Below are 24,216 nucleotides of genomic sequence, written 5' to 3'. Positions count from 1 at the left end.
AAAAAAATTTTTTTTAAATGAGAGGGGCAACCTCTGGGAACCAGCAGCCAAAGACAGCAGGGGATGACTGAGCCAGCTTCTTTCTGTTTCCTGCAGCTCTGACCGTGAAGTTTCTGACCAGGAGGTTTATCAGCGAATATGACCCCAATTTGGGTAAGGAACCACTCCTCCCCATTCTCCTACTGTGTCCCACTTGGATCCCCCCTACCCCTGTCCCCATGCACCCACCTACACTGTGGTGGGCCCAGACCTGACCAGGATTGAACATCTGGGGGCAGAGGGGAGGAACCACCCAGGATGACTCAGCCCGTGGGACAAAATGTTTTAGATGCCAGAAATACATCCTTCCACAGCCCACCCCAGACAATTTGGGGGTTGGCTTAATTAGGAAAACTGAGATAGGCTGATTTGTCCTAAATTATGAGGTATGTTGAGACTTAAAAAAAATCAAACATAACAGAACGTCTGCAACCATTAAGTGTTGGTCTTCAAGATGGCCACTCAGTATACTTTTCCAGAAAAGCTGGACAAAGCATTTGAGAAACTATCTAGTGCTACTGGTTGCTGACCCATTTTTGAACCACACAAGAAAACTCATCTTGTTTTATAGCCATATCATGGTATATTGGAAAAAAGGATGCTCTGGTATCAGTCAGAGCTAAGTTTGAACCCTAGCTCTGCCATTTATTGGCTGTACAGCCTTGAAGCAGTCACCTAATCTCTCTGAGCTTCTGTTTCCTCATCTGAAAAGTGGGCATAAAGATGCCTATCTCAGAAAATAACTGTGAGGATTGAAGAAATGACATGTTAGCCTAGTATTTGACTCACAGTAGGCACAATGCATATTTGTTTTTCCTGCCCTTTTCCTTAACGTTTACATTTATTTTTTTTTAATTTTTTTTTTTTTAACGTTTATTTTTGAGACAGAGAGAGACAGAGCATGAACAGGGGAGGGGCAGAGAGAGAGGGAGACACAGAATCTGAAACAGGCTCCAGGCTCTGAGCCGTCAGCACAGAGCCCGACGCGGGGCTCGAACTCACGGACCGTGAGATCATGACCTGAGCCGAAGTCGGACGCTTAACCGACCAAGCCACCCAGGCGCCCCATTAACGTTTACATTTATAACATTTGGTTTTTGTAAACTGTTCACTGAAAAAAATGGTGTGTCTGGATACTCTTAGCCTTTTGAAAATGGGGGGTTGCAGTCTTGGATTCTTTTTCACTCATTCCACTGATAAGAATGAAATGAAGCATTTGTGGGACCCTGAGGGCTCTCCAGGGAATCCCAGGGCTGTTGGGCACAGGCTGGAAACCGCAGTACAGCAGGGCGTGCAGCAGGGCCCTGAGGGAATGTGCTGTAACACCTGAAGGAAAGAGCCCCTTAGCCCCTTGGTGCCCTCAGTTCACACTGGAATATTGAATCCCAGTGTCAGAGCAGGAAGGGACCTCAGGGCTATTTAGTCTGTTGGGTTCTAGAATTTTTTCCCTAAGTAGCAGAATCACTTCTTCCAAGGTGATCTTAAATAGAACCCCAAGATGTCAAAGAGAAAGCAGAGGGGGTCCCCTGGTTAAGTCAAGAGTACAGGGCAGGCGACTCACTCATAGTCCCTAAGGGATTTGTTTTCTCAAAGCTTGGTTTGACTACCTGCGCTATGACACAGCCCCTCAGTGGAACGATGGAAGAATTAGGCCCAGGGAGCTCTGGCTTCTGGGCCAAGGTCACACAGCAGGTCTGAGGGGTCTTTTTCTTTTAATGTTTATTTATTTTGGGAGAGAGAGAGCAAGCAGGGGAGGAGCAGAGAGAGAAGGAGAGAGAGAATCCCAAGCAGGCTCCATGCTGTCAGTGCAAAGCTGGACACAGAGCTTGAACTCACAAACCGTGAGATCATGACCTGAGCTGAAATCAAGAGTTGGAAGCTTAGCCAACTGAGCCACCCAGGCGCCTCCTGAGGGGAGCCTTCTTGATTAGCAGAGGTCAATGCCCATGGGGGTGGGAAACAGGATGTAATTGTGTGCTGGTCAGGGGAGTGTTGAGAGAGGCCAGAACATGGAAGCAGAAGCAGTGGGGGAATTGAAGACAGGGAGGAGGTGGGAAGGAAAGCCATACAAGCAGGGGGTATTTGGGAAGGGAAAATGAGGATTTCCAAGGGCGGTTCCTCAAAACACAGATCCTGCCTAGCTCAGATATTACATGGGGAATACTTAGGCTAAAAAACATTAGCTGTTTATCTGAAATTCAAATTTAATTGGTCATCCTATATTTTATCTGGCATCCAGCCTCCAGTTTCTTCATCCCTGCCCCCAGTTCATACCTTTCCTGCCGGGTCTCGCCAGAGCCTACTACAGTGGTGGTTTGGGCTTCCTGATTGAGTAATTTTGGAGTTCTGACCTGATAGTGGAATGTGTGGTCACACTGTCTGGGGGCGGGGGGGGGGGGGGCAGGGCAGCCCTCCACAGTGGTCAGTCACCCCAGCCTTAGGTCTCTCTCCCTGGCCTGAGAGCCTGTCAGCTGGAGAGATGACCAGATGCTCCCCTTCAGCCATTCTGGGAGACCAGTCCCACTCCTCCTTGGGATTCCGCCCCAGCATCTAAACATTCCAGCCACTATCCCATGACTGCCTGCAGCAACAGTGGACTCTAGGACCAGAGCCTTTCTTTCTGTGGAGAAAGACCAAGGAGACCAAGGAGAGAGTTAGCCATCAGGACATGTAAAACAACTCTTGCTCCTTTTCAGAGGTCTTCCTTGAACCCAAAGTGAGCTTCTCAAGCATGGAAACCTGTGTTATTCATTTCCGTTTCTAGCATGGAGTGCAGTACTGGGCATGACATATGTACTCTTAAACATGAGATTGAATTTTGGTTTTAGGTTTAGCCTTTAAAGAAGAGCTATGACTATTATCCCCATTTTACAGGTAAAGAAACTGAGGCAGAGAGGGCTCAGTGATTTCCCTATGGAGAACCTCAGGTACAAAGGAAGATGAGTATCACTCCAGTGCCTCTTCACTTAGGATGGCCTTATGTTCTAGAGGGCCTGGAACCAGAGGTCTGCATAGCACTAGGCTCTGGTTTCCCCATCTGGAAGATGGGACCAATAGCTTGTACTCTGTCTGCATAAGGGTTGTGGCTGGGAATGGTGCACCTGGGTGGCTCAGTCGGTTAAGCATCTGACTTGGCTCGGGTCATGATCTCATGGTTTGTGGGTTCGAGCTTCGCGTTGGGTTCTGTGCTAACAGTGCAGAGCCTGAAGCCTGTTTCAGATTCTTTGTCTCCCTCTCTCTCTCGGCCCTCCCTCCCTTGTTCATGCCCTGTCTGTGTCTCTCTCTCTCAAAACTAAATAAACATTAAAAAAAATTTTTTTTAAAGCGTTGTGGCTAGGATTGCTGGTAGGAGCTGAGAGAATCAGTGCCTGTGGAAAGGCTGTGCCTGTGCTGAGCACTCCAGGAAGGGCAGGGGTCCCCAGGAGGGAGTCCTCTCAAGGAGGAGCTGGGGAGCACCTTGCCTGGCTTTCTTGGGGCAGAATGACAGCTTCTCACCTCTCTTGCCCTCATCCTGCTCCAGCAAAGATGCAGGCACCATTTCTGAGGCATCATCCTACATGCACTCTGACCAGAGCTCCCTTTGGCACCTTTATTATTATTATTATTTTTTTTTTTAATTTTTTTTTTCAACGTTTATTTATTTTTGGGACAGAGAGAGACAGAGCATGAACGGGCGAGGGGCACAGAGAGAGGGAGACACAGAATCGGAAACAGGCTCCAGGCTCTGAGCCATCAGCCCAGAGCCCGACGCGGGGCTCGAACTCACGGACCGTGAGATCGTGACCTGGTTGAAGTCGGACGCTTAACCGACTGCGCCACCCAGGCGCCCCTATTATTATTATTTTTTAATATTTTTATTTATTTTTGAAGGAGAGAGAGACAGAGCACGAGCCGGGGAGGAGCAGAGAGAGAGGGAGACATAGAATTTGAGGGGCGCCTCGGTGGCGCAGTCGGTTAAGCGTCCGACTTCAGCCAGGTCACGATCTCGCGGTCCGTGAGTTCAAGCCCCACGTCGGGCTCTGTGCTGACGGCTCAGAGCCTGGAGCCTGTTTCAGATTCTGTGTCTCCCTCTCTCTCTGCCCCTCCCCCGTTCATGCTTTGTCTCTCTCTGTCCCAAAAATAAATAAACATTGAAAAAAAAAAATTAAGAATTTGAAGCAGGCTCCGGGCTCTGAGCTGCCAGCACAGAGCCCGACACAGGGCTCGAACTCACGAGCTGTGAGATCATGACCTGAGCTGAAGTCGGACACTCAACCGACTAAGCCACCCAGGCGCCCCTCCTTTGGCACCTTTGAAAAGACTATTACTGGGGCGCCTGGGTGGCGCAGTCGGTTAAGCGTCCGACTTCAGCCAGGTCACAATCTCGCGGTCTGTGAGTTCGAGCCCCGCGTCAGGCTCTGGGCTGATGGCTCAGAGCCTGGAGCCTGTTTCCGATTCTGTGTCTCCCTCTCTCTCTGCCCCTCCCCCGTTCATGCTCTGTCTCTCTCTGTCTCAAAAATAAACGTTAAAAAAATTAAAAAACAAAAATAAAAAAAATAAAAAGACTATTACTGTAAATGAGGGGAAAATAGTTTGGGAAAAGAAGCTTCTCTCAGCATGAAAGTCCCCAGAATGTTATTTAGAACTAGGAATTATGAAACCCATGTGATTAAGGACCCCAGAATGCTCTGGAGAGCAGGACTTGGTGATGGGAAGATAGGACAATACTGTGACTTGGAAAGGACCCCCTACCTCACCTGCCATGGGGGAGGAAGCCAGATAAGATGACATCTGAGGCTTCTCCAAGCTCACCCATACATGTTCCTCCTCAGCTGGCCTGGGAGCTTCTGCTTTTCCCCTGTGCTCTGCCCAGAGTTGGACGATCAGCTGGTCCCCTGAGCAGAGGGTGATGAGCGGCCCCATGCCTAGATGGGGAGGCAGCCCAGTCTAGAAGGCCTGAGTTCACATTCCTTCTACTGATGGAGTGCTGTGTGGCAGTGGGCTTCGTCCCTCCTCCTATGGGCTTCATCTCTCTCTAGTGGTGCTAACAGTAACTTTGAAAGGCTTTTATGCTGTGAGGAACCACAGGAGACCAACACTAGGCTAAGATTTTCCCCTAGACTGGGCAGGACTCAGTGACTGTTTGGGGAGGGGGGGTGTGGCACAACTAAAAGGGGTGCATCAGACAACTTTGGCAGGAAAATAAAGAAAAATCTGAACAAGATGTAGGCATCTAGGGGCAGCTCTTCTTGCACTAAATATAGTTAAACATTTGGGGCATATTTTCCATTAGATTTTTTTTTTTTTTTTTTTGTCTTTGAATAAGAGTAGCTATTTATCCAAGTCCCCAAACAGGCTGGGGATGGGAGCTGTCTGTGATTCCTGCTGGCTGCTAGTGGACCTGGCATGTGTCCAGGCCTGGCTCAACTGCCAGTGGCCCTCAGAGAAAAGTGGTGGTGAATTCAGCCAGGGTTGGGGAGGTGGAGGAAAGCAGAGAGGGCCCCAGTTCTGCCCAGGGGTTCTTCTTGGGGTCACTTGGGGCACCCAGGGAAACACGATGGCCAAGTGGACTCATACACATGGGCCAGTGGCACAGGGGAAGGTTGGAGATAGAAAGAATGTCAATATGACAATGAGGTCCTCTTTGCATGCCAGGCCATCTGCTGCTTTCTCAGGTTTGAGGGTGTGAGATGCAAAAAAAAAAAAAAAGAAAGAAAAAAAAGTTAAAATTCATGAAATCCAAATAAAGTCAGTAGTTTAGTTCATAGTATGGTACCAATATCAATTTCCTGGTTTTGATCATTTTACTACGGTTATGTAAGGTGTTAACCTTGTGGGGAGCAGAGGGAAGGGCACACAGGAACTCTCTGTACTATTTTGCAATTTCCACACAAGTCTAAAATTATTTCAAAAGAAAAAGAAAAAAAAATATCAGCTAGGAATGTGAACCTTCCCTGTCAGCTTTGGAGCGCCACAGTCCCCTGTCCTTTACCAGACATGTATGATGGGCCAGGCCCCATGCCTGGGGGTCCATCCAGTCCTCACACAGCCCTATGAAGTGCAGGAACAAGCATTTAGCACAATGCCTGGCACAGAGTAAAATCTGAAAAATGTTTAGCCAATGTTATCATGTTATCCCCATTTTAAAGTGAGGAAACAGAGCCTCAAAGAACTGCTTCAAAGACTTGGCCAAGTCACATAGCTAAAAGGTAGTTGAAGTTGGGTTTGATTCCACATTTCCAACCTAAAACGTTTGACTATGCTAGAGTCCTCTGCTATTATTTTGATGAGGAATATTTGTAAAACCTTCTTGGGACTTCTGGACACACACACACACACACACACACACACACACACTCACAGACACACGTTGTGTGCTTTTCTTTTCCCATCTCTTGTACCACTGAGTGCAGGAGGATTGTCCTTGGGGGGTTCCTGGGGACCAGGTATTGTGGTCAGAGGGAAGAGAGTGAAGGAGTTTGGGGTTTGGAGGGGATAGGCTGGCAGTGTAGCTCCAGAGGTCTCTGCTGCTAAACAAGACCATGGGCCACACACTTGATCCTGTAGGCTTGGTGGCCAGACCCAGAACACAATCCCAACTCCTATGGCATGTTCTGTGAGTGACCTCTTATGCTCTGACCCCTGACAGGTAGAGCAGCCTCTCCTCGGTGGGAGGTTCTGTGTTCTCCGTTTGGGTGCCAGCCAAGGCCTCCCCAGTTGTCCCAGCTCAGCCGGCTCCGGAATAGATCCCCCAGGGTCTAGCACAGGGAGGTGGGGACTCAGACACAATCACCCACTGAGCAGCCTGCACTGCCTCTGACCTGGCTGACCATCTGTTGCAGAGGACACCTACAGCTCCGAAGAGACAGTGGACCACCAGCCTGTCCACCTGAGGGTTATGGATACTGCAGACCCGGTAACAGTACCCCCATTACCCCTGGAGAGCTGAGAGTCCATGCAGCCTCCTGGGAAGTCCTGGTCCCAGAGTGGATGCCTCAGATGGGAATATGTAAACTTTTTAAGCTCTAGTTTGCTGTGTGACCCTGAATGAGGTGCTGACCTCTCCATTCCGGAATCTCTTCGTTTGCCAAGTGAGAAGGGATGGGATGGGGCCTGGGGAGACCTGATGGTTGCTGGCATCAACTCAGAGATCCTCTCTTCTGGGACTTGATGCTCACATACACATGGAGACAGGTGCTTACAAGTGTTTACACAGAGACCCTCTTCGGCCCAGGTCCCCTCAGTACACACATTTTCCCTATGTTCTCACCATCCCCTGCCAGGACTGGATACCAGTTATTCTCAAAAGCCAAGGGACACCATCAACCTGACGCAAAACCAGCAGTGCCCAGGGATAGCCAGGTCTCTGTAGCAGCCATGCCAGAGTCTTGGCTCTGTGCCTCAGAGGCCAAGGTCTCCAAGTCTCTGACTGGGTGGTGGGAGTGAGGCTTACGAGACAATGTCTCCTTTCACACCAAGCCAAATCCACACTCAAGTGCCCCTTTAAAAAGGGCTCTGTTGGGAACAATATACAAAGACCCAGAGAGTGGGGAGGTGGGTGGGCAGCCCAGGTAAAGGCCTTTGCCCCCACTGAGGCTTCCCTCCTTCACCCCAGGATACCCCCAGGAACTGTGAGCGCTACCTGAACTGGGCCCACGCCTTCCTGGTGGTATACAGCATGGACAGCCGCCAGAGTTTTGAGGACAGCAGCAGCTACCTGGAGCTGCTTGCTTTGCACGCCAAGGAGACACAGCGCAGCTCCCCTGCCCTCTTGCTGGGCAACAAGCTGGACATGGCCCAGTACAGGTGAGCACAGACAGTTTGTCCTCCTCTCTGGAGTTCACTTTCCTCATTTGTAAAGGCTGGGTGTCATCATTGGGGATTGTTTGGCTAAATTTGAATAATCCCCTCAAATTTAGGTTAAAGGTAAGTGGTCTTCCAGACAGGCAAGGGCAGGAAGGGAGGAGCTTCTGGCCCACACAGGGGTTGGACCCTGAAAGTTAGAAGAGATGCCACCCCTTCCATCCTCATGGGGCTTTGTGGTCTTTCTCGGCCTCACCCTTCTTGCCTGTCTCTAGGACATTCCATCCTCACTCTCCATAGCTTGTTGATTATTCAGTGCCCAATTCCAGGTCTGAGAAGAAAGGCTGTGATTGGCTCCTGTAATCAGGTTTCTGCTCTGGTCCAACCAGCTCTAGCCTCACCCAAGCATGGCCCCAGGCTCACTCCCACAGTTGGCTGTGCTGAGGGCAGGTTCTCTTAGACTGAGTTGGACTTGAATCAGAGGTCACAGACTGGGCCAGAGGACAGATTACCAGCAAATACAGCAGCGTTTTGCTTGGCGAGCACAGAGTTTTAAAAGACCTAGAATTGGAATGCTTTGAGGAGGGGCATGCTCTCTCCAGCTGACCACAGGCCTTACCACTCCCCATGGCTTACCTCTACCCTCCGTATACATTTGAGCTGCTTGCCTGGCCCCTGAAAGCATGATGCTTACACTTGATGAGTGACCCCACTGGCCTTCTTCACCGCTGACATTTGTCCTATGTGGCCAGCCCACCTTTGAAGTATGGCACCTTCCACCCATTTTCCACCTGTCCCTCCCTGTGCATGGCTAGTACCCTGCTTCCCCAAGCCTCAAAGGCCCATTCTGGTATTAGCAGGGAGGGGACTTAGGTGCAGAACAAATCAGATGGGCAGCGGGACAGGGGGTGCAGTCTCATGAAGAGGGGCCATGGTAGGAGCCTTTACTGGCCATTCAGCCCTCAGACCAAGACAAATTTCATCTCAGGAAATGAAGGAAGTTGTGTGATCTTAAAACCAAAAGGTGATCTTTGAGGAATTATAGAGCTCACAGTGCCTGCCAGAGGGGTCAGAAGACTGAATTGTGGTAAGTTGTCTTCAGTATGAGGAAAAAATTTAGACAACTGTTTTGATCCTGATCTTTGCCAAAGGGATTGTCTAAAAATGGTTTGGTAGCAAATAACAAAGATTATGGGACTCAAGCAGTTTCAATTCCCTCAGAAAAGTCATGACAGTTATCTTCATTTCCTTCTTTGATCAAGTCCTGAGGTTAGTGGGTCAGGATTTGATGAGCAGTAAAACTTCTAGCTGAGCATTGGTGTGTCTCCCATAATTGTCTTGCAGCTAGAAGGTAAAACATAGGTTAGAGCAGTGGTTCCTGAACCACTGATAAAATTGTCACCAGGCTGCAACAAAATAAGAGGATAATATTACATACCTGTGTCACCCATTCACAAAAACATGTATACATGTTCGGGGTGCTGCATATTCTAAAAATTCACGTTTCAAGCCTCCAGAGTGACAAATCTGTAGATTCAAGCCCATCATAAAAGCAAATAATACCAAGTATTCCTTCAAAAAGGTTTCTTAGGAAGCAGTGAGCTTCCAGACAGGACATCAGCCATGGGTGGGGAGTCTAGATGCTCTGCCTCTGGCCCTTTTTGTCCCAGTTACTCTGTCTGATACTCCCCTGGGCAACTAGCCCTCTCCCAGTCCCCCTCCCCCTCAGGAACCTCTTCCCACCAATACCCACCTGTCTCATGGGCTCTGCCACTGTCCTTGGGAATGGCGGATGGGGTGATCAGCAGTGCAGGGTGATCACCAAGATCCAGCCAATGGAACCTTGGCCTCAAGACCTCAGGTACCCCCTACCCCTTCCTTCTTCTGGACATCTGACCTACACAAGAGCCAATTGTTTTCCTCTCACCTTTAGTCCCATGGCTTTCAGGTCCAAAACTTCCAGGACCTCCCCAGTTAAGTATTCGATCCCACCATCACAAAAGAGGAGTATAGGACGAAGCTGACAATGGGTGCTGTTCCCTCTCTCCTTTTCTCCCTCCTTGTAATGAAATGCCACCCTTGCTCTCTCTTGCCCCTCCCCTGGACAGGCAGGCAAAACTCCCCATGGGCCCTGAGAGCTCTGCTGACCACAGGCATCCTGAGTCACCTCACCCACCCTGCCTCTGTGGGTCACACCCTTCAGTCCAAACCACTGCCTTTCTCTAGAGTCAGTCCCACAGACCTGGGCTGAGGGTGGCTCATTTCCTGACCAAGGACCCATGCTGGCATAGATGCAGGGCTGGGAATGACCATCTTCCTCGGTGCACAAACAGGGTCTAACCAGTAAGCTTCTCCCTTGCCTACGGCTTTGTTTCTAAATTCTGGCTTTGGTGAGGTCAGCCATCATTCATTGAGCACTGACTCTGTGCCAGGTACTACACTAGGCACACAATACAAGTGGTTTTTCTTAATTCTTTTAACAACCCTGAGAGGTAGAGGTCACTATCCTGTTGTACAGATGAGATGACTCCAGCTCACCAAGCTGGTGAGTGGGGAGCTGAGTGCAGGCCCAAGCCTGCCCCACTTGGATGCGTGCTCCTGACCCTGCCTTGCCCTGCTTCCCCACCAGGCAGGTCACCAAGGCAGAGGGTGCAGCCTTGGCTGGCAAGTTTGGGTGCCTGTTTTTCGAGGTCTCTGCCTGCCTAGACTTTGAGCATGTGCAACATGTCTTCCACGAGGCCGTGCGGGAGGCACGGCGGGAACTGGAGAAGAATTCCCTGCCCCGGCCCCTCTTCATCTCCGAGGAGAGGGCCCTGCCACACCAGGCTCCGCTCACTGCCCGGCATGGGCTGGCCAGCTGTACCTTCAACACACTTTCCACTGTCAGTCTGAAGGAGATACCTGCCGTGGCCCAGGCCAAGCTGGTCACTGTGAAGGCATCCCGGGCTCAGAGCAAGCGCAAGGCACCTACCCTGACCCTGTTGAAGGGCTTCAAGATCTTCTGAGGGCACCCCTAAGGATCCCAGACTTAGGGGCTGTGCAGGGCTGCAGGATAGGGGCTGACTTCTCACCACTGGCTTTCCCTCTGATGGAACAATAGCCCTCGCCCTCTGGCGGACAGTTGATCCCTCTTCCAGCACCAAGTAATTTCCCTGACACCCAGTTTACTGTGTGAGCTGGAGGGACAGGCAGAATGCTGCTCTTAGTCCCTCCAGGCCTTGGTTTCCATGGTAACCACTGCCGTTCCCCCACCCTGAAGGGAAGTAGCCACAAGACAACACGGAGACCTGGGTCTGGCTGAAGTGGAAGGAAATTGCAGTGTCCATCATGGTGCCATCACCCCTTCCTGCTCCAGCAACAGCCAGGCCAGATGTGGCCCCTAGTGGACAGCTCTGGATGGATGGTCACCACCAGTAGGCCCTGCGTACAAGGAGGCCAGAGAACATTCTACAGGAGCAGACTTGAAGTCCTGGCACCACCTAGTGGACGGAAAGGGCAGAGCGGCTACAGGTTTTGGGTGGCCTGAGCCTGGCCCTCCTGTTGTCTTCTGATTTCACAGAAGCCCCAAGCACCAAACCCCACAGTTTATCCAAGTAAAATCTAGTTTAAATAATCCTATGGGACAGCCTGTGAGAAGCAAAATTCCCAGGAAGGGCTGTTTCTGGTACTTTGCCTCTCAATGAGGATAGAAGGTTGGGGGCTCTAGGTTGCCTAGGGTAGTGAGCATCCAGTGTTTTAGTCACCAGGAAGCAGACCCGCCTTGTTTTCCCATCTTAAATTAAGGATTCTCTCCACGGACCCTCAGGACCAGCTTCCTGAAGCTTAATGATCGAAGCTGCAGAAAAAAGTCATTCTCTCTAGTGACCATCACACAGGATCCAGAGAGCCTGTAACTCAGTATCAGACATCCGGTGGGCACCGTTAGCCTGTCCCAGGCTCGTAGGCAGAAACACAGTAGAGCAGTTTGTAGTCTGGTCCAGCAAGACCCAGTACCTTTGGCAATGGGTCTGAATGTTCAAAGTCCACTTTTGAAAGATAGAACCTAAAGCATTTTTGGCCACCACAGCTTATACCATAACACTGTGGCTCAGATGTGGGATCAGGACAGCACTCTTGGGATTTCATTGTTAGCACAGGGAGCTCTATAGTTTTCTAACTCTGTTTACCTCAGGGCCCCTAGCCCAAAGGAAATCTCTCGTAGACCCTCAGCAGATAAGCAGGTAAAGGAAATGGTTCTGGTAGGAGGAAGGGGTGGCAAGGGGATTCTGAGCCCAGAATCCTGCTCTTGGCAATTCCAGGAGCTTGGATTAAGAACAACGGCTCTAGAGGTACCTGGGTGGTTCAGTCGGTTAAGCGTCGGCCTTCAGCTCAGGTTATGATCTCGCGGTTTGTGAGTTTGAACCTCGTGCCAGGCTCTGTGCTGACAGCTTAGAGCCTGAAGCCAGCTTCAGATTCTGTGTCTCTTCTCTCCCTGTCCCTTCCCTGCTTGTGCTCGTGCTCTTGCTCTCTCTCTCTCTCTCTCTCTCTCAGAAAAAAAAAAAAAAAAAAAAATTTACATATAAAAAAAAAAGAAAGAACAACAGCTCTAATCCAGCCTTCAGCCCCATTATGTAGATGGAGAGGTTGAGGTCAGAGAGAGGCTATGAACTCCTCAAAACCACACTAGAAGTCGTAGCCTGGCTTCCTGACCCACAGGCCGGCTATGGATTTTGCGATTTTGCTCCAAGCCCCTTGTGTTGAACCACCCCCATTGGAACCAACTGCATTTCCAAATGCCCACTTCAGATGCATTTTAATAAAAAGGGAGGGTTTTTTTTCATAACAATATTTTGATTGCAGTTCATTCACTGAATCTGCTGACAACATGGGGCAGTGCTCTGGACCCCTCTTAGCTCTCAGATTCTTGTGGGTCTGGAAGGAGAACCAGTGGCACCTTTCTCCCTTTTAACTCAGTTTCCACCTGGGCCAAATTTTGCTTTTCTGAGAGCAAAGTCTCTCTTAGCATGTTCAGGTTGTTGTCCTCTCTGGCTCCGGCCTCAGCCAAGTCTTGGACTTCCAGAGTTGTTGTTTCCGGTTTGTTTTTCCTCAGTGTCTTTTGATTTCTGGGAGGAGAGAACACACTGTTGAATCGGGGTTCCCTGAGCTGGGGGACTGAGGGGCTGGGGCAAGACTAGGTCTCGCAAGTGGACTAGCGAGGTGGAAAATCCAGTGGGCAGTTCTGGGAACTGCTGGGGGAGAAAGCCAAGATAGTGTGATGTTCTTTTGGCAGAGAAACAGTTTATATTCACCAGTGCATCATCTCCCCAGATCCTCATTGCCACCATGAGCTCAACTATTATTGCTACAGGATCCCCTTCAAGGTGACATGTGGCTCAAAAAGGTCAAAAAGGCACATACCTTAGACATGCATTTAAGTCTCCTGACTCTGGGTTCCGTGTTCTTTTCGCCAACCCACACATTCTCTATCCCAGGACTTCATTCTACTTAGTGCAGGTCCTTGTTACCCCACACCCCATCTCCACCCTCATCCCACCCCATCCTCAGACAAACTACTTTAGGGAAATTCCTAAGTAATCTTCCTGCTTCTAGGTCCTTGCTTTTCCAAACCAGCCCCCATGCACCAGTCATGTTTCTAAAACCGCAGTGTGCACACATCACGCCTTAACTCAAGCATCTTTAGTGGCTCCCGACTGCCCATGTCCTTAACCTGGTGTTCAAGACCCAGCCTTCCTTTCAGTAACTCCCCTAAATGTCATCTCCCCGAAGGTGGTTTTACTCAAGGTACCCCTAGACTTCCTGGCCAGAGTAGAGGGACCGAGCTGTGGTAAGAGCTGACTGCCCAGAGAATCTGCTTGGGCCCCAGGAGGAGTAGCTCATTGTCTGCCTTTCCCATGGACGGCCACTTTGCTCCCGAGTTGACCTTGTTGAGGGCAATGCCTCCTGACAGGGTAAGAAAGGCAAGGTCACCTTTTTAGAAGCTATATCCCTTTGGTTCCTCTTATGTCCTGCATCCAGACTAACCTTGCTAAAACATAAGACTTTCATGTCCCTGTTCAAAGCTATTCCCTGGCTCCCCAGTGCCCATGAGCTAGAACCTGAATACCTTGGCATGGCCCCCAGGACCCATACATTCTGGGTCCTGCCCCCTTCTTGTCCTCCCTCTATCCCCATCCCACTTCACATGCCACAGCCACATGGCTGGGCCCTCCTCCTCCAGCATGTTAAGCTTGATATCTGCTGTCCCTCAGTCTGGAAAGCTTCCTTGGCCCACCCGCCCTCTATCTCTTTGCCCTGAAGGCCCCAGATCCCACTACTGTGCTCCCACTGTACTCTGTATGTCCCATACTGAGCACCTGTCACTCTGAACTACACTTGTCCCTCTACCAAACTGTAAATTCTATAAGGCAGGGGCTGAATCCCTCTTGCCCGTGACTGTAGCTCCCACTCTCAGAACAGAGCTTGGCACTGAGCAGGTGCTCAGCTCTTACCTGCAGAATGAGTAGTGAATGAGGCCACAGCAATTCATAAGTACTAGTTCTCAGTGTGAACAAAGGGCACTGGGTTTGTTTTTTGTTTTTTACTTTATAGCAGAACTATGAAGAAAATTCATGCATAATATAAAAGCATAGAAGGAAGAGCACAGAAGCTAGGCCAACACTTCCTTAGATCCTCAATTACCTTATTCTGTACAATGGAAATAAATAAATTGTGCCTGCCCTACCTTACAGAGGTGTCTTGAGGGTCAAATGAGAGAATGTGAAGATACTTTTCAAATTGTAAAACATGGTACAGATATGAGGGAAGGGTTCTCATTATTTTTGTTTGAAAGTTACTGATAGTGATGACTGGTGGGTATATAGTAATTGTTGAAAGAAAAATGGAAGGGAGGGAGGGAGGAAGATGTGTGAACCAAGCATTTATTGAATCATTTCTAGAACCCAACACTGCCAGTCTCTTGGGGAAACAAAATTGAGTCAGATGTGGTCTGTGTCCTCAAGGAGCTCTCAAAAGTCAGCCCTGGAAGTTTATCATCCAGGGAATTTAGCAAAATGCCAATGACCACCCCAGACCCTTTGTATCAGAATCTCTTACTCACTTGTGAGAGTGGCAGAGCTGGGATTTGAACCCAGACCTATGTGACTCCAGAACCAGAGATCCTGACCTCTGCTTGCTGGCCAGGGACAGGGGGTAGTTTTTCAACAGCTTTGTGTTGTCAAAGGACCCCAAAGGCTGCATTTTGCTTTCCCAAAGGGTGGCTAGCCAAGCCCCTATGTGACCCCTCCCTAGATTTCCCCACCTCCCCAGAGACCACCCCTAGGCCAGCTCCTCACCTGTTTGCCTGGATGCTCTTTCTCAGGAGGACGATGCTTATCACAATCACCACACCCACCAGGGCAAAGATGGAATAATTCCAAGGAGATGCTGGGGAAGGACACACAGAATGGAGCCTTGAGGAGAGGCTGGGTGCCCCTCAGGCCCACCAACAGTTGGGGCTTGGGCTCAGCCTCAGCTCACAGCACTAATCGTTCTCTGCTGTAGGCCGGGTGTTGTAGAGAGACCCCTGCCCTGCAGGAACTCAGTTGTGGGGGAGAGAGACTGGGAGGCATGATTTCTGCTCTACAGAAGCCCTAATCTAAAGAGGGACAGCACGGCAGTTGGATAATCGTGTGGAAAGCGGGATGTGGGTGGACATAAACTTCACACTCTTCAGAGTTGTGCCAGAGGCCAGCCCTGTGCAGTGCGAGGAAAGGAAGGAAGGAAAGGAGGCTGGGGGTGAGAAGGAAGGGATGGCTGTAAAACTGTTCCACAACTGCCGAAAGAGAACACCTGAAGTGGCTAATCTGAATTTGGATAATAAGATCTGTCCACACAGTGCCAAAGTGAGGCAGAGTCCAGCCTCAAAGCTATTGCATTAGCTGTTCCCCTGCCAGGAATGTTCTTCCCACACATAATCTGCGTGGCTAATCATTTCATCTCCTATAAGCCTTTATGCAAACAAGAGCATCTTAGTGAGGCCTTCCTTGACCATAGTACCTACACTTCTATTCCCTTTCTGTGCTTAGTTTTTCTCCTTATTACTCATCACCAACATACTATGCATTTTACTTGTGTGTGTGGTTTCTTTTCTCTTTCATTAGAATGTATGCTCCATGAGGGCATGGACATTTGTGCTTTATTCACTGCTGTAACCTCAGTGCTGAGAACAGTGCTTGCTGCACAGAAGGAACTTAATAAATACTTGTGAACGATTGAATAAATGAGTGAATGAATGACCACACCCCAAGGAGAGGAGGGTGCGGGTAGGCCAGACCCCTTGGGGAATTAAGACCCCTCAGCCTCGGTCCCCACCTTGGAGGACGTGTGCAGCCTGAAGGATGAGGCTGTGTCAGGGGGCTTCAGCCAGATTCCACTCTGTGTTGAGGACAGACCCCCACCCCCCACCAGTCCCCCACCACTTACCATCTTCTACTCGAAAAAACCAAAGCATTTCTTCCAGCAGTTCCTGAGGCACCACGGTGCCAGCTGGAGCTTGGATGACCCCGTCATTGTGGTCCATGCCCCTGTTCACGGTTGGGATACGTTTCTGACAATGAAATCCTTAGGCCCCGTTGTTCCCAAGCTGCCCACCTGGCCTCCTAGGTTCTGGCCCTTGAGCAAAGCCCTGAAGACCCCTGGAAACAAAGAGAGCATGGATGGATACCCCACCCCAGTTTGACCTCCCTTACTACCCTAACCCAGCTCTCCTCTGGCGCAGAGTTACTGGACCAAGACTGCCTCAGGGCAGGTAGGGTCTGGAGAGGCAGAAACCATTGAAGTGGGTGACACTCAAATATTTATTGAGACTCATCATGTGTGGAGAGGAGCACTGACCTGGGAGTAAGGAGGATTGAGTCGCTGGCAGGTTGTAAGGGACATTTTTCATTTTTGCCTGCCCAGCATCCCCATCCAGCTTCTGCTGCCCAACGCACTAGGTCACCCGGGTTTCTTAGCAAATTGTCCCACCTCTCACCATTGATGCCATGTAATAGCGTATCACAGGCTCCTGTCTCCCCACAAAGCCTGGGCCTATCAGCCTCTCTTCTGGAGACCTGAGACACAAAGCTGAGAATAGGAAAAAGTGCCAGAGAAAGGTAGTCGCCAGCTCCTGCTACTGAAAGCTGGGCTCTCCTCTTTCTCCATCACCATTCCTAGGCCAGATTGGTCAGTCCTCAGCAAACCTCTGATAACTTTTTTTTTTTCTTTCTCTTTTTTCTTTTTCTTTTTTTTGGACATGTTGTCAGAATTGTTTTTCTGCCATTTGCAACAGAAAAAACTGAACTCATGCTCCCTGGATAAACCCCTTCCTTAATTTGAGCCTGTTTCCATTCCCACAAAACAAAACAGGTTAAGCTAATTGTGTTTACCAAACCTCAGTCAGTCTCAAAACAGTCACACATCGTGCTTGACATATTCTTGTACTACCTGTGCTATTACTACTTCTTACAAAAATTCCCACTCTCCAGATTAAAATAAGAAATAGGTGCAATTAACTTTGTTTAATCCAACATATTTTGTTTAATCCAACATATCCCCAAAAGTACCATTTCAATGTAATCAATATAAAAATGGTTGAGATATTTTGCATTTTTTTTGTACCAGGTCTTTGAAATTGGGTGTAAATTTTACACTTATTGCATGTCTCAGTTCTGACTAGACACATGAGGCTTCTGTATGATACATCCCAGGTCTGTGCCCAGGCTGGGGCCCGGCTGTGGCAGCTGATTCTCCCAGCTGTTCTGGGCTCCTGACAGGAGGCCTCAGGCCATGGGAAGTGAGCCTTGATCTAAGACCAAGGGGCTGGCCCCTCATCTGGCTCTGCCTCTGGTTAATTTGTCTAGGCAAATCCCTGGGTCCTCTGAAGAACAAAAAAGGAAATACTAAAAATAGAGGTAGAAATCAATGAAATCAAGGCAGGGGGGAATTGACAAGATGAACAAAACCAAAAACCTGTTTTTTAAAAAGATATTTATAAATAAATCTCTGGCAAGATTGATCCAGAAAAAGAGAAAAGATACAAATAGAACCAAAGTTAGACCAGAGACTTAAATATATAGAAATGTGTTTTGAACCTGGGGCACCTGGCATCCAACTCTTGATTTTGGCTCAGGTCATGATCTCATGGTTCATGAGTTCAAGCCCTGTGTGGGGGTCTGTGCTGACAGTGCAGAGCCTGCTTGGGATTCTCTCTCTCCCTCTCTCTCTCCCCCTCTCCTGTTCTCTCACTCTCTCTCAAATAAATTTTTTAAATGTATTTTGAACTATATACTAATAAACTTGACAAACCAGAAATGGATGAATTTCTAGAAAAATAGAAAATGTCAAAACTAGACAAGATACTTGAAACTCTCAGAAAAATAAAGTCCAGGTTTAGATGGCTATAATTGTGAGTTCTAATAAACTCTCAATAAGCAGATAATTCTTACTTTAAATAAGTTGTCCCCCAAAATGAACAGCACCAATTGGATTGTTCTTTTAACACTGGTTTCAAAACTACATGAAGACCATGCAAAAAGAAAAGATGATAGGCCCACTCACTTATGAAAGTAGATGAAAAAATCCAAAATAAAGTACTAATTGCTCAAATTCAACAATGTATTAAGAAAATCATTACCAAGGAAGCTTAATACCAGGAATGGAAGGACAGTTTGACATTAGAAGCTTGTATGATATAACTTTTATGTGGATTCTAAAAAAAAGACTTAGGGGCACCTGGGTGAATCAGTCAGTTAAGTGCCTCTTGGTTTTGGCTCAGGTCATGATCTCATGGTTTGTGAGATCGAGCACCGGGTTGGGCTCCATGCTAGGCATGGAGCCTGCCTGGGATTCTCTCTCTCCCTCTCTCTTTCTCTCTTTGCCCCATCTTGCTCATGTTCTCTCTCTCTCTCTCTCAAAATAAAGAACTTAAAAAAATGAATAAAAATAAAAATAAAAAATAAAAAAAATTTAAAAAGTCAAACTTGTAAAAAATGGAGGGAAATGGTAGTTGCCAGGAAATGTTGGGGGGGAGATAAGCTTTATATTATTTAAGGGTACAAACTTGCAACTAGTAGTACATAAGCCATAGTGATCTAATGCATAAAATAGACAATAATATTATGCTATAATTATGTAATGTGATAAATACAATTACAAAGACAATCATATTACAATATATAAATGTATCAAACTAATGTACATGTGAAATTTACACAATATTATATGTAATATAGATTCAATTAAATACATGAATACATAAATAAAGTGTAAAATTTGATAGGAAAGATGTAAAACTCATAATTCTCAGATGACAAGATCATCTACTTAGAAAGACACACAATTAGAACTAATAGAAGCATTTACTACAGTTGCTATATACAAGTTCAATAGCATTTCTCACAATATTAGTGAAATTGGAAAATTCAGTAAAAATGAGATGCCACTCATAATAGCATCAAAGCCATAAAGCATCTAGATAAACTTTTCCAAGCATAGAAAAGACCTCTATGAAGAAAATTAAAACTGTAGGACAAAAAAAAAAAGTTGGTCTGAATAAATGGAGAGACATCTATGATTTTGGAAAGGATAAATATATTATGAACATGTCAATTATCCCCAAGTTAATCTATTAATCCAATACAATTTCAATCAAAATTCTAGTTGGACTTTTTGAGGATCTTGATAAACTTATTCTAACATTTATATGGAAAAAGTAAACATATAAAAGTAGCTAAGTCAATCTTAAAAAAAAAAAGAGGAGAGACTGACCCCACTAGAGGTTGAGACATAGTGATAAAAAATGTGGTTTTGGGGTACCTGGGTGGCTCAGTCACATGAATGTCTGACTCTTGATTTTGGCTAAGGTCATGATCCAAGGGTTGTGGGATGGAACCCGCATCAGGCCCCGAGCTAAGCCTGGAGCCTGCTTAAGATTCTCTTTCTCTCTCTCCCTCTGTCCCTCTCCCCCACTCACGTGCTCTCTCAATCTCTCTCTAAACAAATTTTTAAAATATGGTTTTGACACAAGACCAAATCACTATACCAACGGATCAGAACAGAGATTTCATAGAGACCTATGTACACGTGGGAACTGGACACACTAACCAGTAGGTAAAGGAGGAATTGTTCAGTGGATGATGTCAGGGAGACTAGCTACTGATGAAGAAAAGGAAGACGAGGTGCACATCTAACAAACAGCAAACTGAAGTAGACTCCAAAATTAAAGACCTAATTGGAAGAGGACAAAATATAAGTTAATAGAAGCAAGGTAGGACTTCTTAAAAGCTCAAATCTTCAATAACAAAAAACTGATGAATTTGATTATATCAAAAATAAGATTATCCGTTCAATGAAGAATACCCTCAATAAAGTAACAAGCACATTTCCAGTTGGGATAAGATATTGATGATGCTTAAAATCAAGAAAAGACTGATATCTAGAGTATACAAAGAATTCTTGCAAATTAACAAGAAAAAGATAGGAACCGTAATAAAAGATAAAGGATATAAACAGGCAACTTACAAAATCAGAAACCCAAAGGCTAGCAAGCATATGAAAAAGTGATCAATCTTTTGGTAATCAAAAGAATGAAAATTAAAACAAAAATGAAATAGCACTTGACATCTATCTGATGGACATAGTTTAAATGGTAGATAATGCTGTGTGTTGGTAGAGCTCTGGGACTATAGCCTTAGGCACTAACAGAGGGCATGTAGACAGGCCGCCATCTAGAGCAAATCAGCCAAAGTGTACACGACTCACGACACAGCAGTTCTGCTCCTGAGTATGTATATATCCCAAAGAAATTATCCCCAACAGATAGGGGGCATGCCATACCACTTATGAAAATTCAAAATATATGCACACAAAACTACACGTTTTACAAAACACATTTTTAAAAAAAGATACACATTACACATATTAGGATAGTTATCTCTGGGGGAAGAGGAAAAAGGGGGCAGGAATGGAAATAAAAGTAAAGAAGTAAAACAGAAGAGTTTTGAACAGACCCACGGTGAAAACGTCATGGGGCTAACCAAAAACAAACACAAAAAGAGAACAGAGGGTCTCGGAGGCAATCTCAAGCACCCCTCTTCTGATACGGCTTTCTGCAATAGCTTTGGATGCTCAGTCAGGAACATCCAAAGATAGCTGGATGGCAAACAGCCAACTAGAAAAACAAAGTACTAGTAAAAGGATTGACATCAGAGTTTTTTTTTCCAACTCTAAATGCTCTGCGAGAAATAAAGAAGCATCTACATATTTTGAGGAGAAATATTTTGACACAAATATAATACTAAGCAAGTTTGGGGCACCTGGGTGTCTCAGTAGGTTAAGCGTCCGACTTCAGCTCAGGTCATGATCTCACAGTTCATGGGTTCGAGCCCCACGTCGGGCTCAGTGCTGGCAGCTCAGAGCCTGGAGCCTGCTTTGCATTCTGCCCCTCCCCTGCTCATTCTCTGTCTCTATCTCTCAAAAATAAATAAACTTATAAAAATTTTTTTAAAATACTGAGCTAAGTTTTTCATATATGAATGATCATTTGCATGTCAAGATAGAGATGGAAGTCAAGGAGAAAGAAAGTGTTTTGTTTTATTTTATTTTATTTTATTTTATTTTATTTATTTTATTTTATTTTATTTTGTTTTATTATTTTAAAAAATTTTAAGTTGGCTCCATGCCCAACGTGGAGTCCAATGTGGGGCTTGAACTCATGACCCTAAGATCAAAACCTGAGATGACAGTGAGCCACCCAGGCGCCCCCAAGAAAGATCTTTTTTAGACTTTCCTGGACTTGGAAGCTTACTACCTACTTACTCATTACTTACTGAACATCTGTTGAATAAGGAAAAGACAAAGTTACAGGAATGGCTAATGTATGATTTGCTGTTCCAGCTCCAGCTATCTGTCCAGAACACTTGCTAAGAAGGGTTGTGATTTTCTGTCCAGTCTCAGATGCAGGAGGGTCTGGATTAACTAGCAACATTGGCCATAGGCTCCTGTCACATATGCAGACCCCCCCAGACCCACAGAGAAAAGAGCGTGAAGGTCAAGATAGCCAACACTGACTCTTTCTGGGGAAGTGGATGGGGCCTGGATATTGGGGTGTTCACTTTGAACATTACTGTATACGTTTCTCATGAGTACACACTACCTTCATGCAAACAATACATGTAATTATATATTTTTTAATGTATGTATTTTGTATGTATATTTTAAGTATATATTTAGCATACTTGTATTTTTTTAGTGTTTGTATATATTCTATCTTTTGAGACAACAGCTCCAATTTTGGATGTTTAATTAATGGAACTAATAAGATGTCAGTTCTTCCCAGCTTGATCTATGGATTCAGTGCAATATCAATTCAAGATCCCAGCAAGTTATTTTATGGATAAGGACAAACTGATTGTAAAGTTTATATGGAGAGGAAGACCCAGAGTTAGTCAACATAACACTGAAGGAGAAGAGAAACATCAGAGGACTAATGCTACCTGACTTCAAGACTTACTATAAAGCCACAGTGGACAAGACAGTGGTGTACAAATCTGCATGTGGGCTGATGTCCACAGTGGAATGTGTGCTTTAAATATGTATAATATTGTTATAATAAACATACGCCAACAAACAAACAATGACAACATGAATACAAGCCTAGAACTGAGAGCCAGCCCTCCCTGCTTGTGTTAGAGGCCACAGGAACAAAGGACACGTTTCCTTCAGAGCGCTTATCCAGTTTCCTTCTAGAATGGGGATCGTATTAATATACCTGCTTTAAAAAAATTAACTAGGGGCACCTGGGTGGCTCAGTCACTTAAGCGTCCGACTTCAGCTCAGGTCATGATCCCACAGCTCATGGGTCTGAGCCCCACATCGGGCTCTGTGCTGACAGCTCGGAGCCTGGAGCCTGCTTCGGATTCTGTGTCTCCCTCTTTCTCTGCCCCTCCCCCACTCATGCTTTGTCTCTGTCTCTCTCAAAAATAAATAAACTTAAAAAAAATTTTTTTTTAAATTATTAACTAAACTTCATGATTTATTTGGCTTTTATTTTTCTGTGAATGTCTTTTTTCCTATTCCAGGGTCCCATCCAGGATATCCCATTGCATTTAGTTATGTCTCCTTAGGTCCCTCTGGGAGATTCCTGTGTTTTACACAGGGCTTAACCATCTGCCATGGGACCATGATTCCTGCCAAAGAGCCCAAGCCACCCATCCCCATGGGAGGTTGATGACACTCACCTGGGATCTGACTTCTGGGCCTGCCTTGATCTGCTGCTGGGAGCAGCGTTGGTTTCTATGTCCTCCCCTTACGGGAGCACTGGATGGTCTCTGCGCCTGAGCACCCGTCACAGCCGTCACCTGGGGGAACAGTGCTGTAGAGCCTGTGGCAGTGGGGCCCAGCTGGTAGCTCTGCCCTTAGCACACACCCAGGCCTGGAACCAGGGTGAATGACCTCTTGAATGAATGGCCTTAGATGACAAACAGGCTCCGCCTGGATTTCACGATCTGCAAGAGCCAGCAGCTCCATACTTTCCTTCCTATATGTTGATCTGAAGTAAAGAGAAAACATGTGGACTGTCTTGCCAGCCCAGACAATGGGCTGGGGAAGACCCTCAGTCTGGGCGTTCCATTACTGCAGGGGGATATGTGGTATACCCGCCCCAGGCCTCTGTTTCCTGCTAGTATCAATATTTAACCACAAAGCTGGGAGCCAAGCCTGGCCTTTTATAGCCTGTGCTTTCTCTCAGTGAAGGTCACGGTCTTGTGTAAATTCCCTACAAGAAGTTGTAAAATAAGACCTTTGGAGGGCTAAGTGTTGGGGGAGGCAAGGCAAGTGACCCAGAGAGGAGGAATTCCACAGACTAGGTTGAACAGCATCAAGCGGGAAGGACTTGGTGGGGAAGCAGAGCAAGGCCAGACCCATTTGATTTTTTTTTTTTTTTTTATGTTTAGTTTTGTGAGAGAGTGAGCTGGGGAGGGACAGAGAGGGAGACACAGAATCTGAAGCAGGCTCCAGGCTCTGAGCTGTCAGCACAGAGCCTGATGCAGGGCTCGAACTCACAAACTGTGAGGTCATGACCTGAGCCGAAGTCAGACATTTAACTGACTGAGCCACCCAGGTGCCCCCAGACCCATTTGATTCTGATTGTCAGTGGGCTCTGGGCTTTCCCACCCCCTGGCTTCTTGCATCTCCAACAGTCTTTGGAGTTGGCTCAGCAAGGAGTTCCATTTCACAAATGAGCAAACAAATTGAATGAGGTCAGGTGACAGGCCCAAGTTCCTCTCTAAGTTAATACTGGTTAACTATGTGGGTGATGGCGTGGTGCAGAGAAAAGGAGACCCACTAGGAGAACCTAGTCCTACACAGAACCCCAGCTCC

General features: G+C 46.9%; 2 protein-coding genes across 4 annotated transcripts in view; one reads left to right on the top strand and one right to left on the bottom strand.

The window, feature by feature from the left end:
* RASL12 (RAS like family 12) overlaps nucleotides 1-11,198 on the top strand; it is a 14,976-nt gene extending 3,778 nt beyond the window's left edge. Inside the window, exons 2-5 of one of the 2 annotated variants that reach the window (XM_040492984.1) lie at nucleotides 97-153; nucleotides 6,861-6,934; nucleotides 7,634-7,824; nucleotides 10,451-11,198. In XM_040492984.1, coding sequence (XP_040348918.1) covers nucleotides 97-153; nucleotides 6,861-6,934; nucleotides 7,634-7,824; nucleotides 10,451-10,826 — 698 coding nt within the window. In that variant the 3' untranslated portion in view covers nucleotides 10,827-11,198. Of the gene's footprint in view, nucleotides 1-96; nucleotides 154-6,860; nucleotides 6,935-7,104; nucleotides 7,213-7,633; nucleotides 7,825-10,450 lie in introns of those variants that run through there. The other variant, XM_040492985.1, reaches the window with a different exon arrangement.
* Nucleotides 11,199-12,594: 1,396 nt separating this feature from the next.
* On the bottom strand, nucleotides 12,595-23,497 carry SLC51B (SLC51 subunit beta). Of its 2 annotated transcripts, none has more exons than XM_040492986.1 (4): nucleotides 23,076-23,497; nucleotides 16,282-16,493; nucleotides 15,153-15,243; nucleotides 12,595-12,923 (listed from the first exon to the last, which is right to left on the bottom strand). In XM_040492986.1, the coding sequence occupies exons 2-4, from the start codon at nucleotides 16,376-16,378 to the stop codon at nucleotides 12,710-12,712; spliced, it is 402 nt and encodes a 133-aa protein (XP_040348920.1). In that variant the 5' UTR covers nucleotides 16,379-16,493; nucleotides 23,076-23,497; the 3' UTR covers nucleotides 12,595-12,709. The 2 variants fall into 2 exon arrangements, with proteins under 2 accessions (XP_040348920.1, XP_040348921.1); XM_040492987.1 differs by having other exon boundaries at nucleotides 16,282-16,382.
* Nucleotides 23,498-24,216: the final 719 nt, after the last annotated feature.

The sequence above is a fragment of the Herpailurus yagouaroundi genome, unplaced genomic scaffold, assembly GCF_014898765.1.
Source record: "Herpailurus yagouaroundi ecotype Mexico unplaced genomic scaffold, PumYag 184, whole genome shotgun sequence".
In the NCBI taxonomy this organism is placed as follows: Eukaryota; Metazoa; Chordata; class Mammalia; order Carnivora; family Felidae; genus Herpailurus; species Herpailurus yagouaroundi.
Note: the sequence above shows the minus strand (reverse complement) of the source record. Positions and strands in the feature narration are given on the sequence as shown.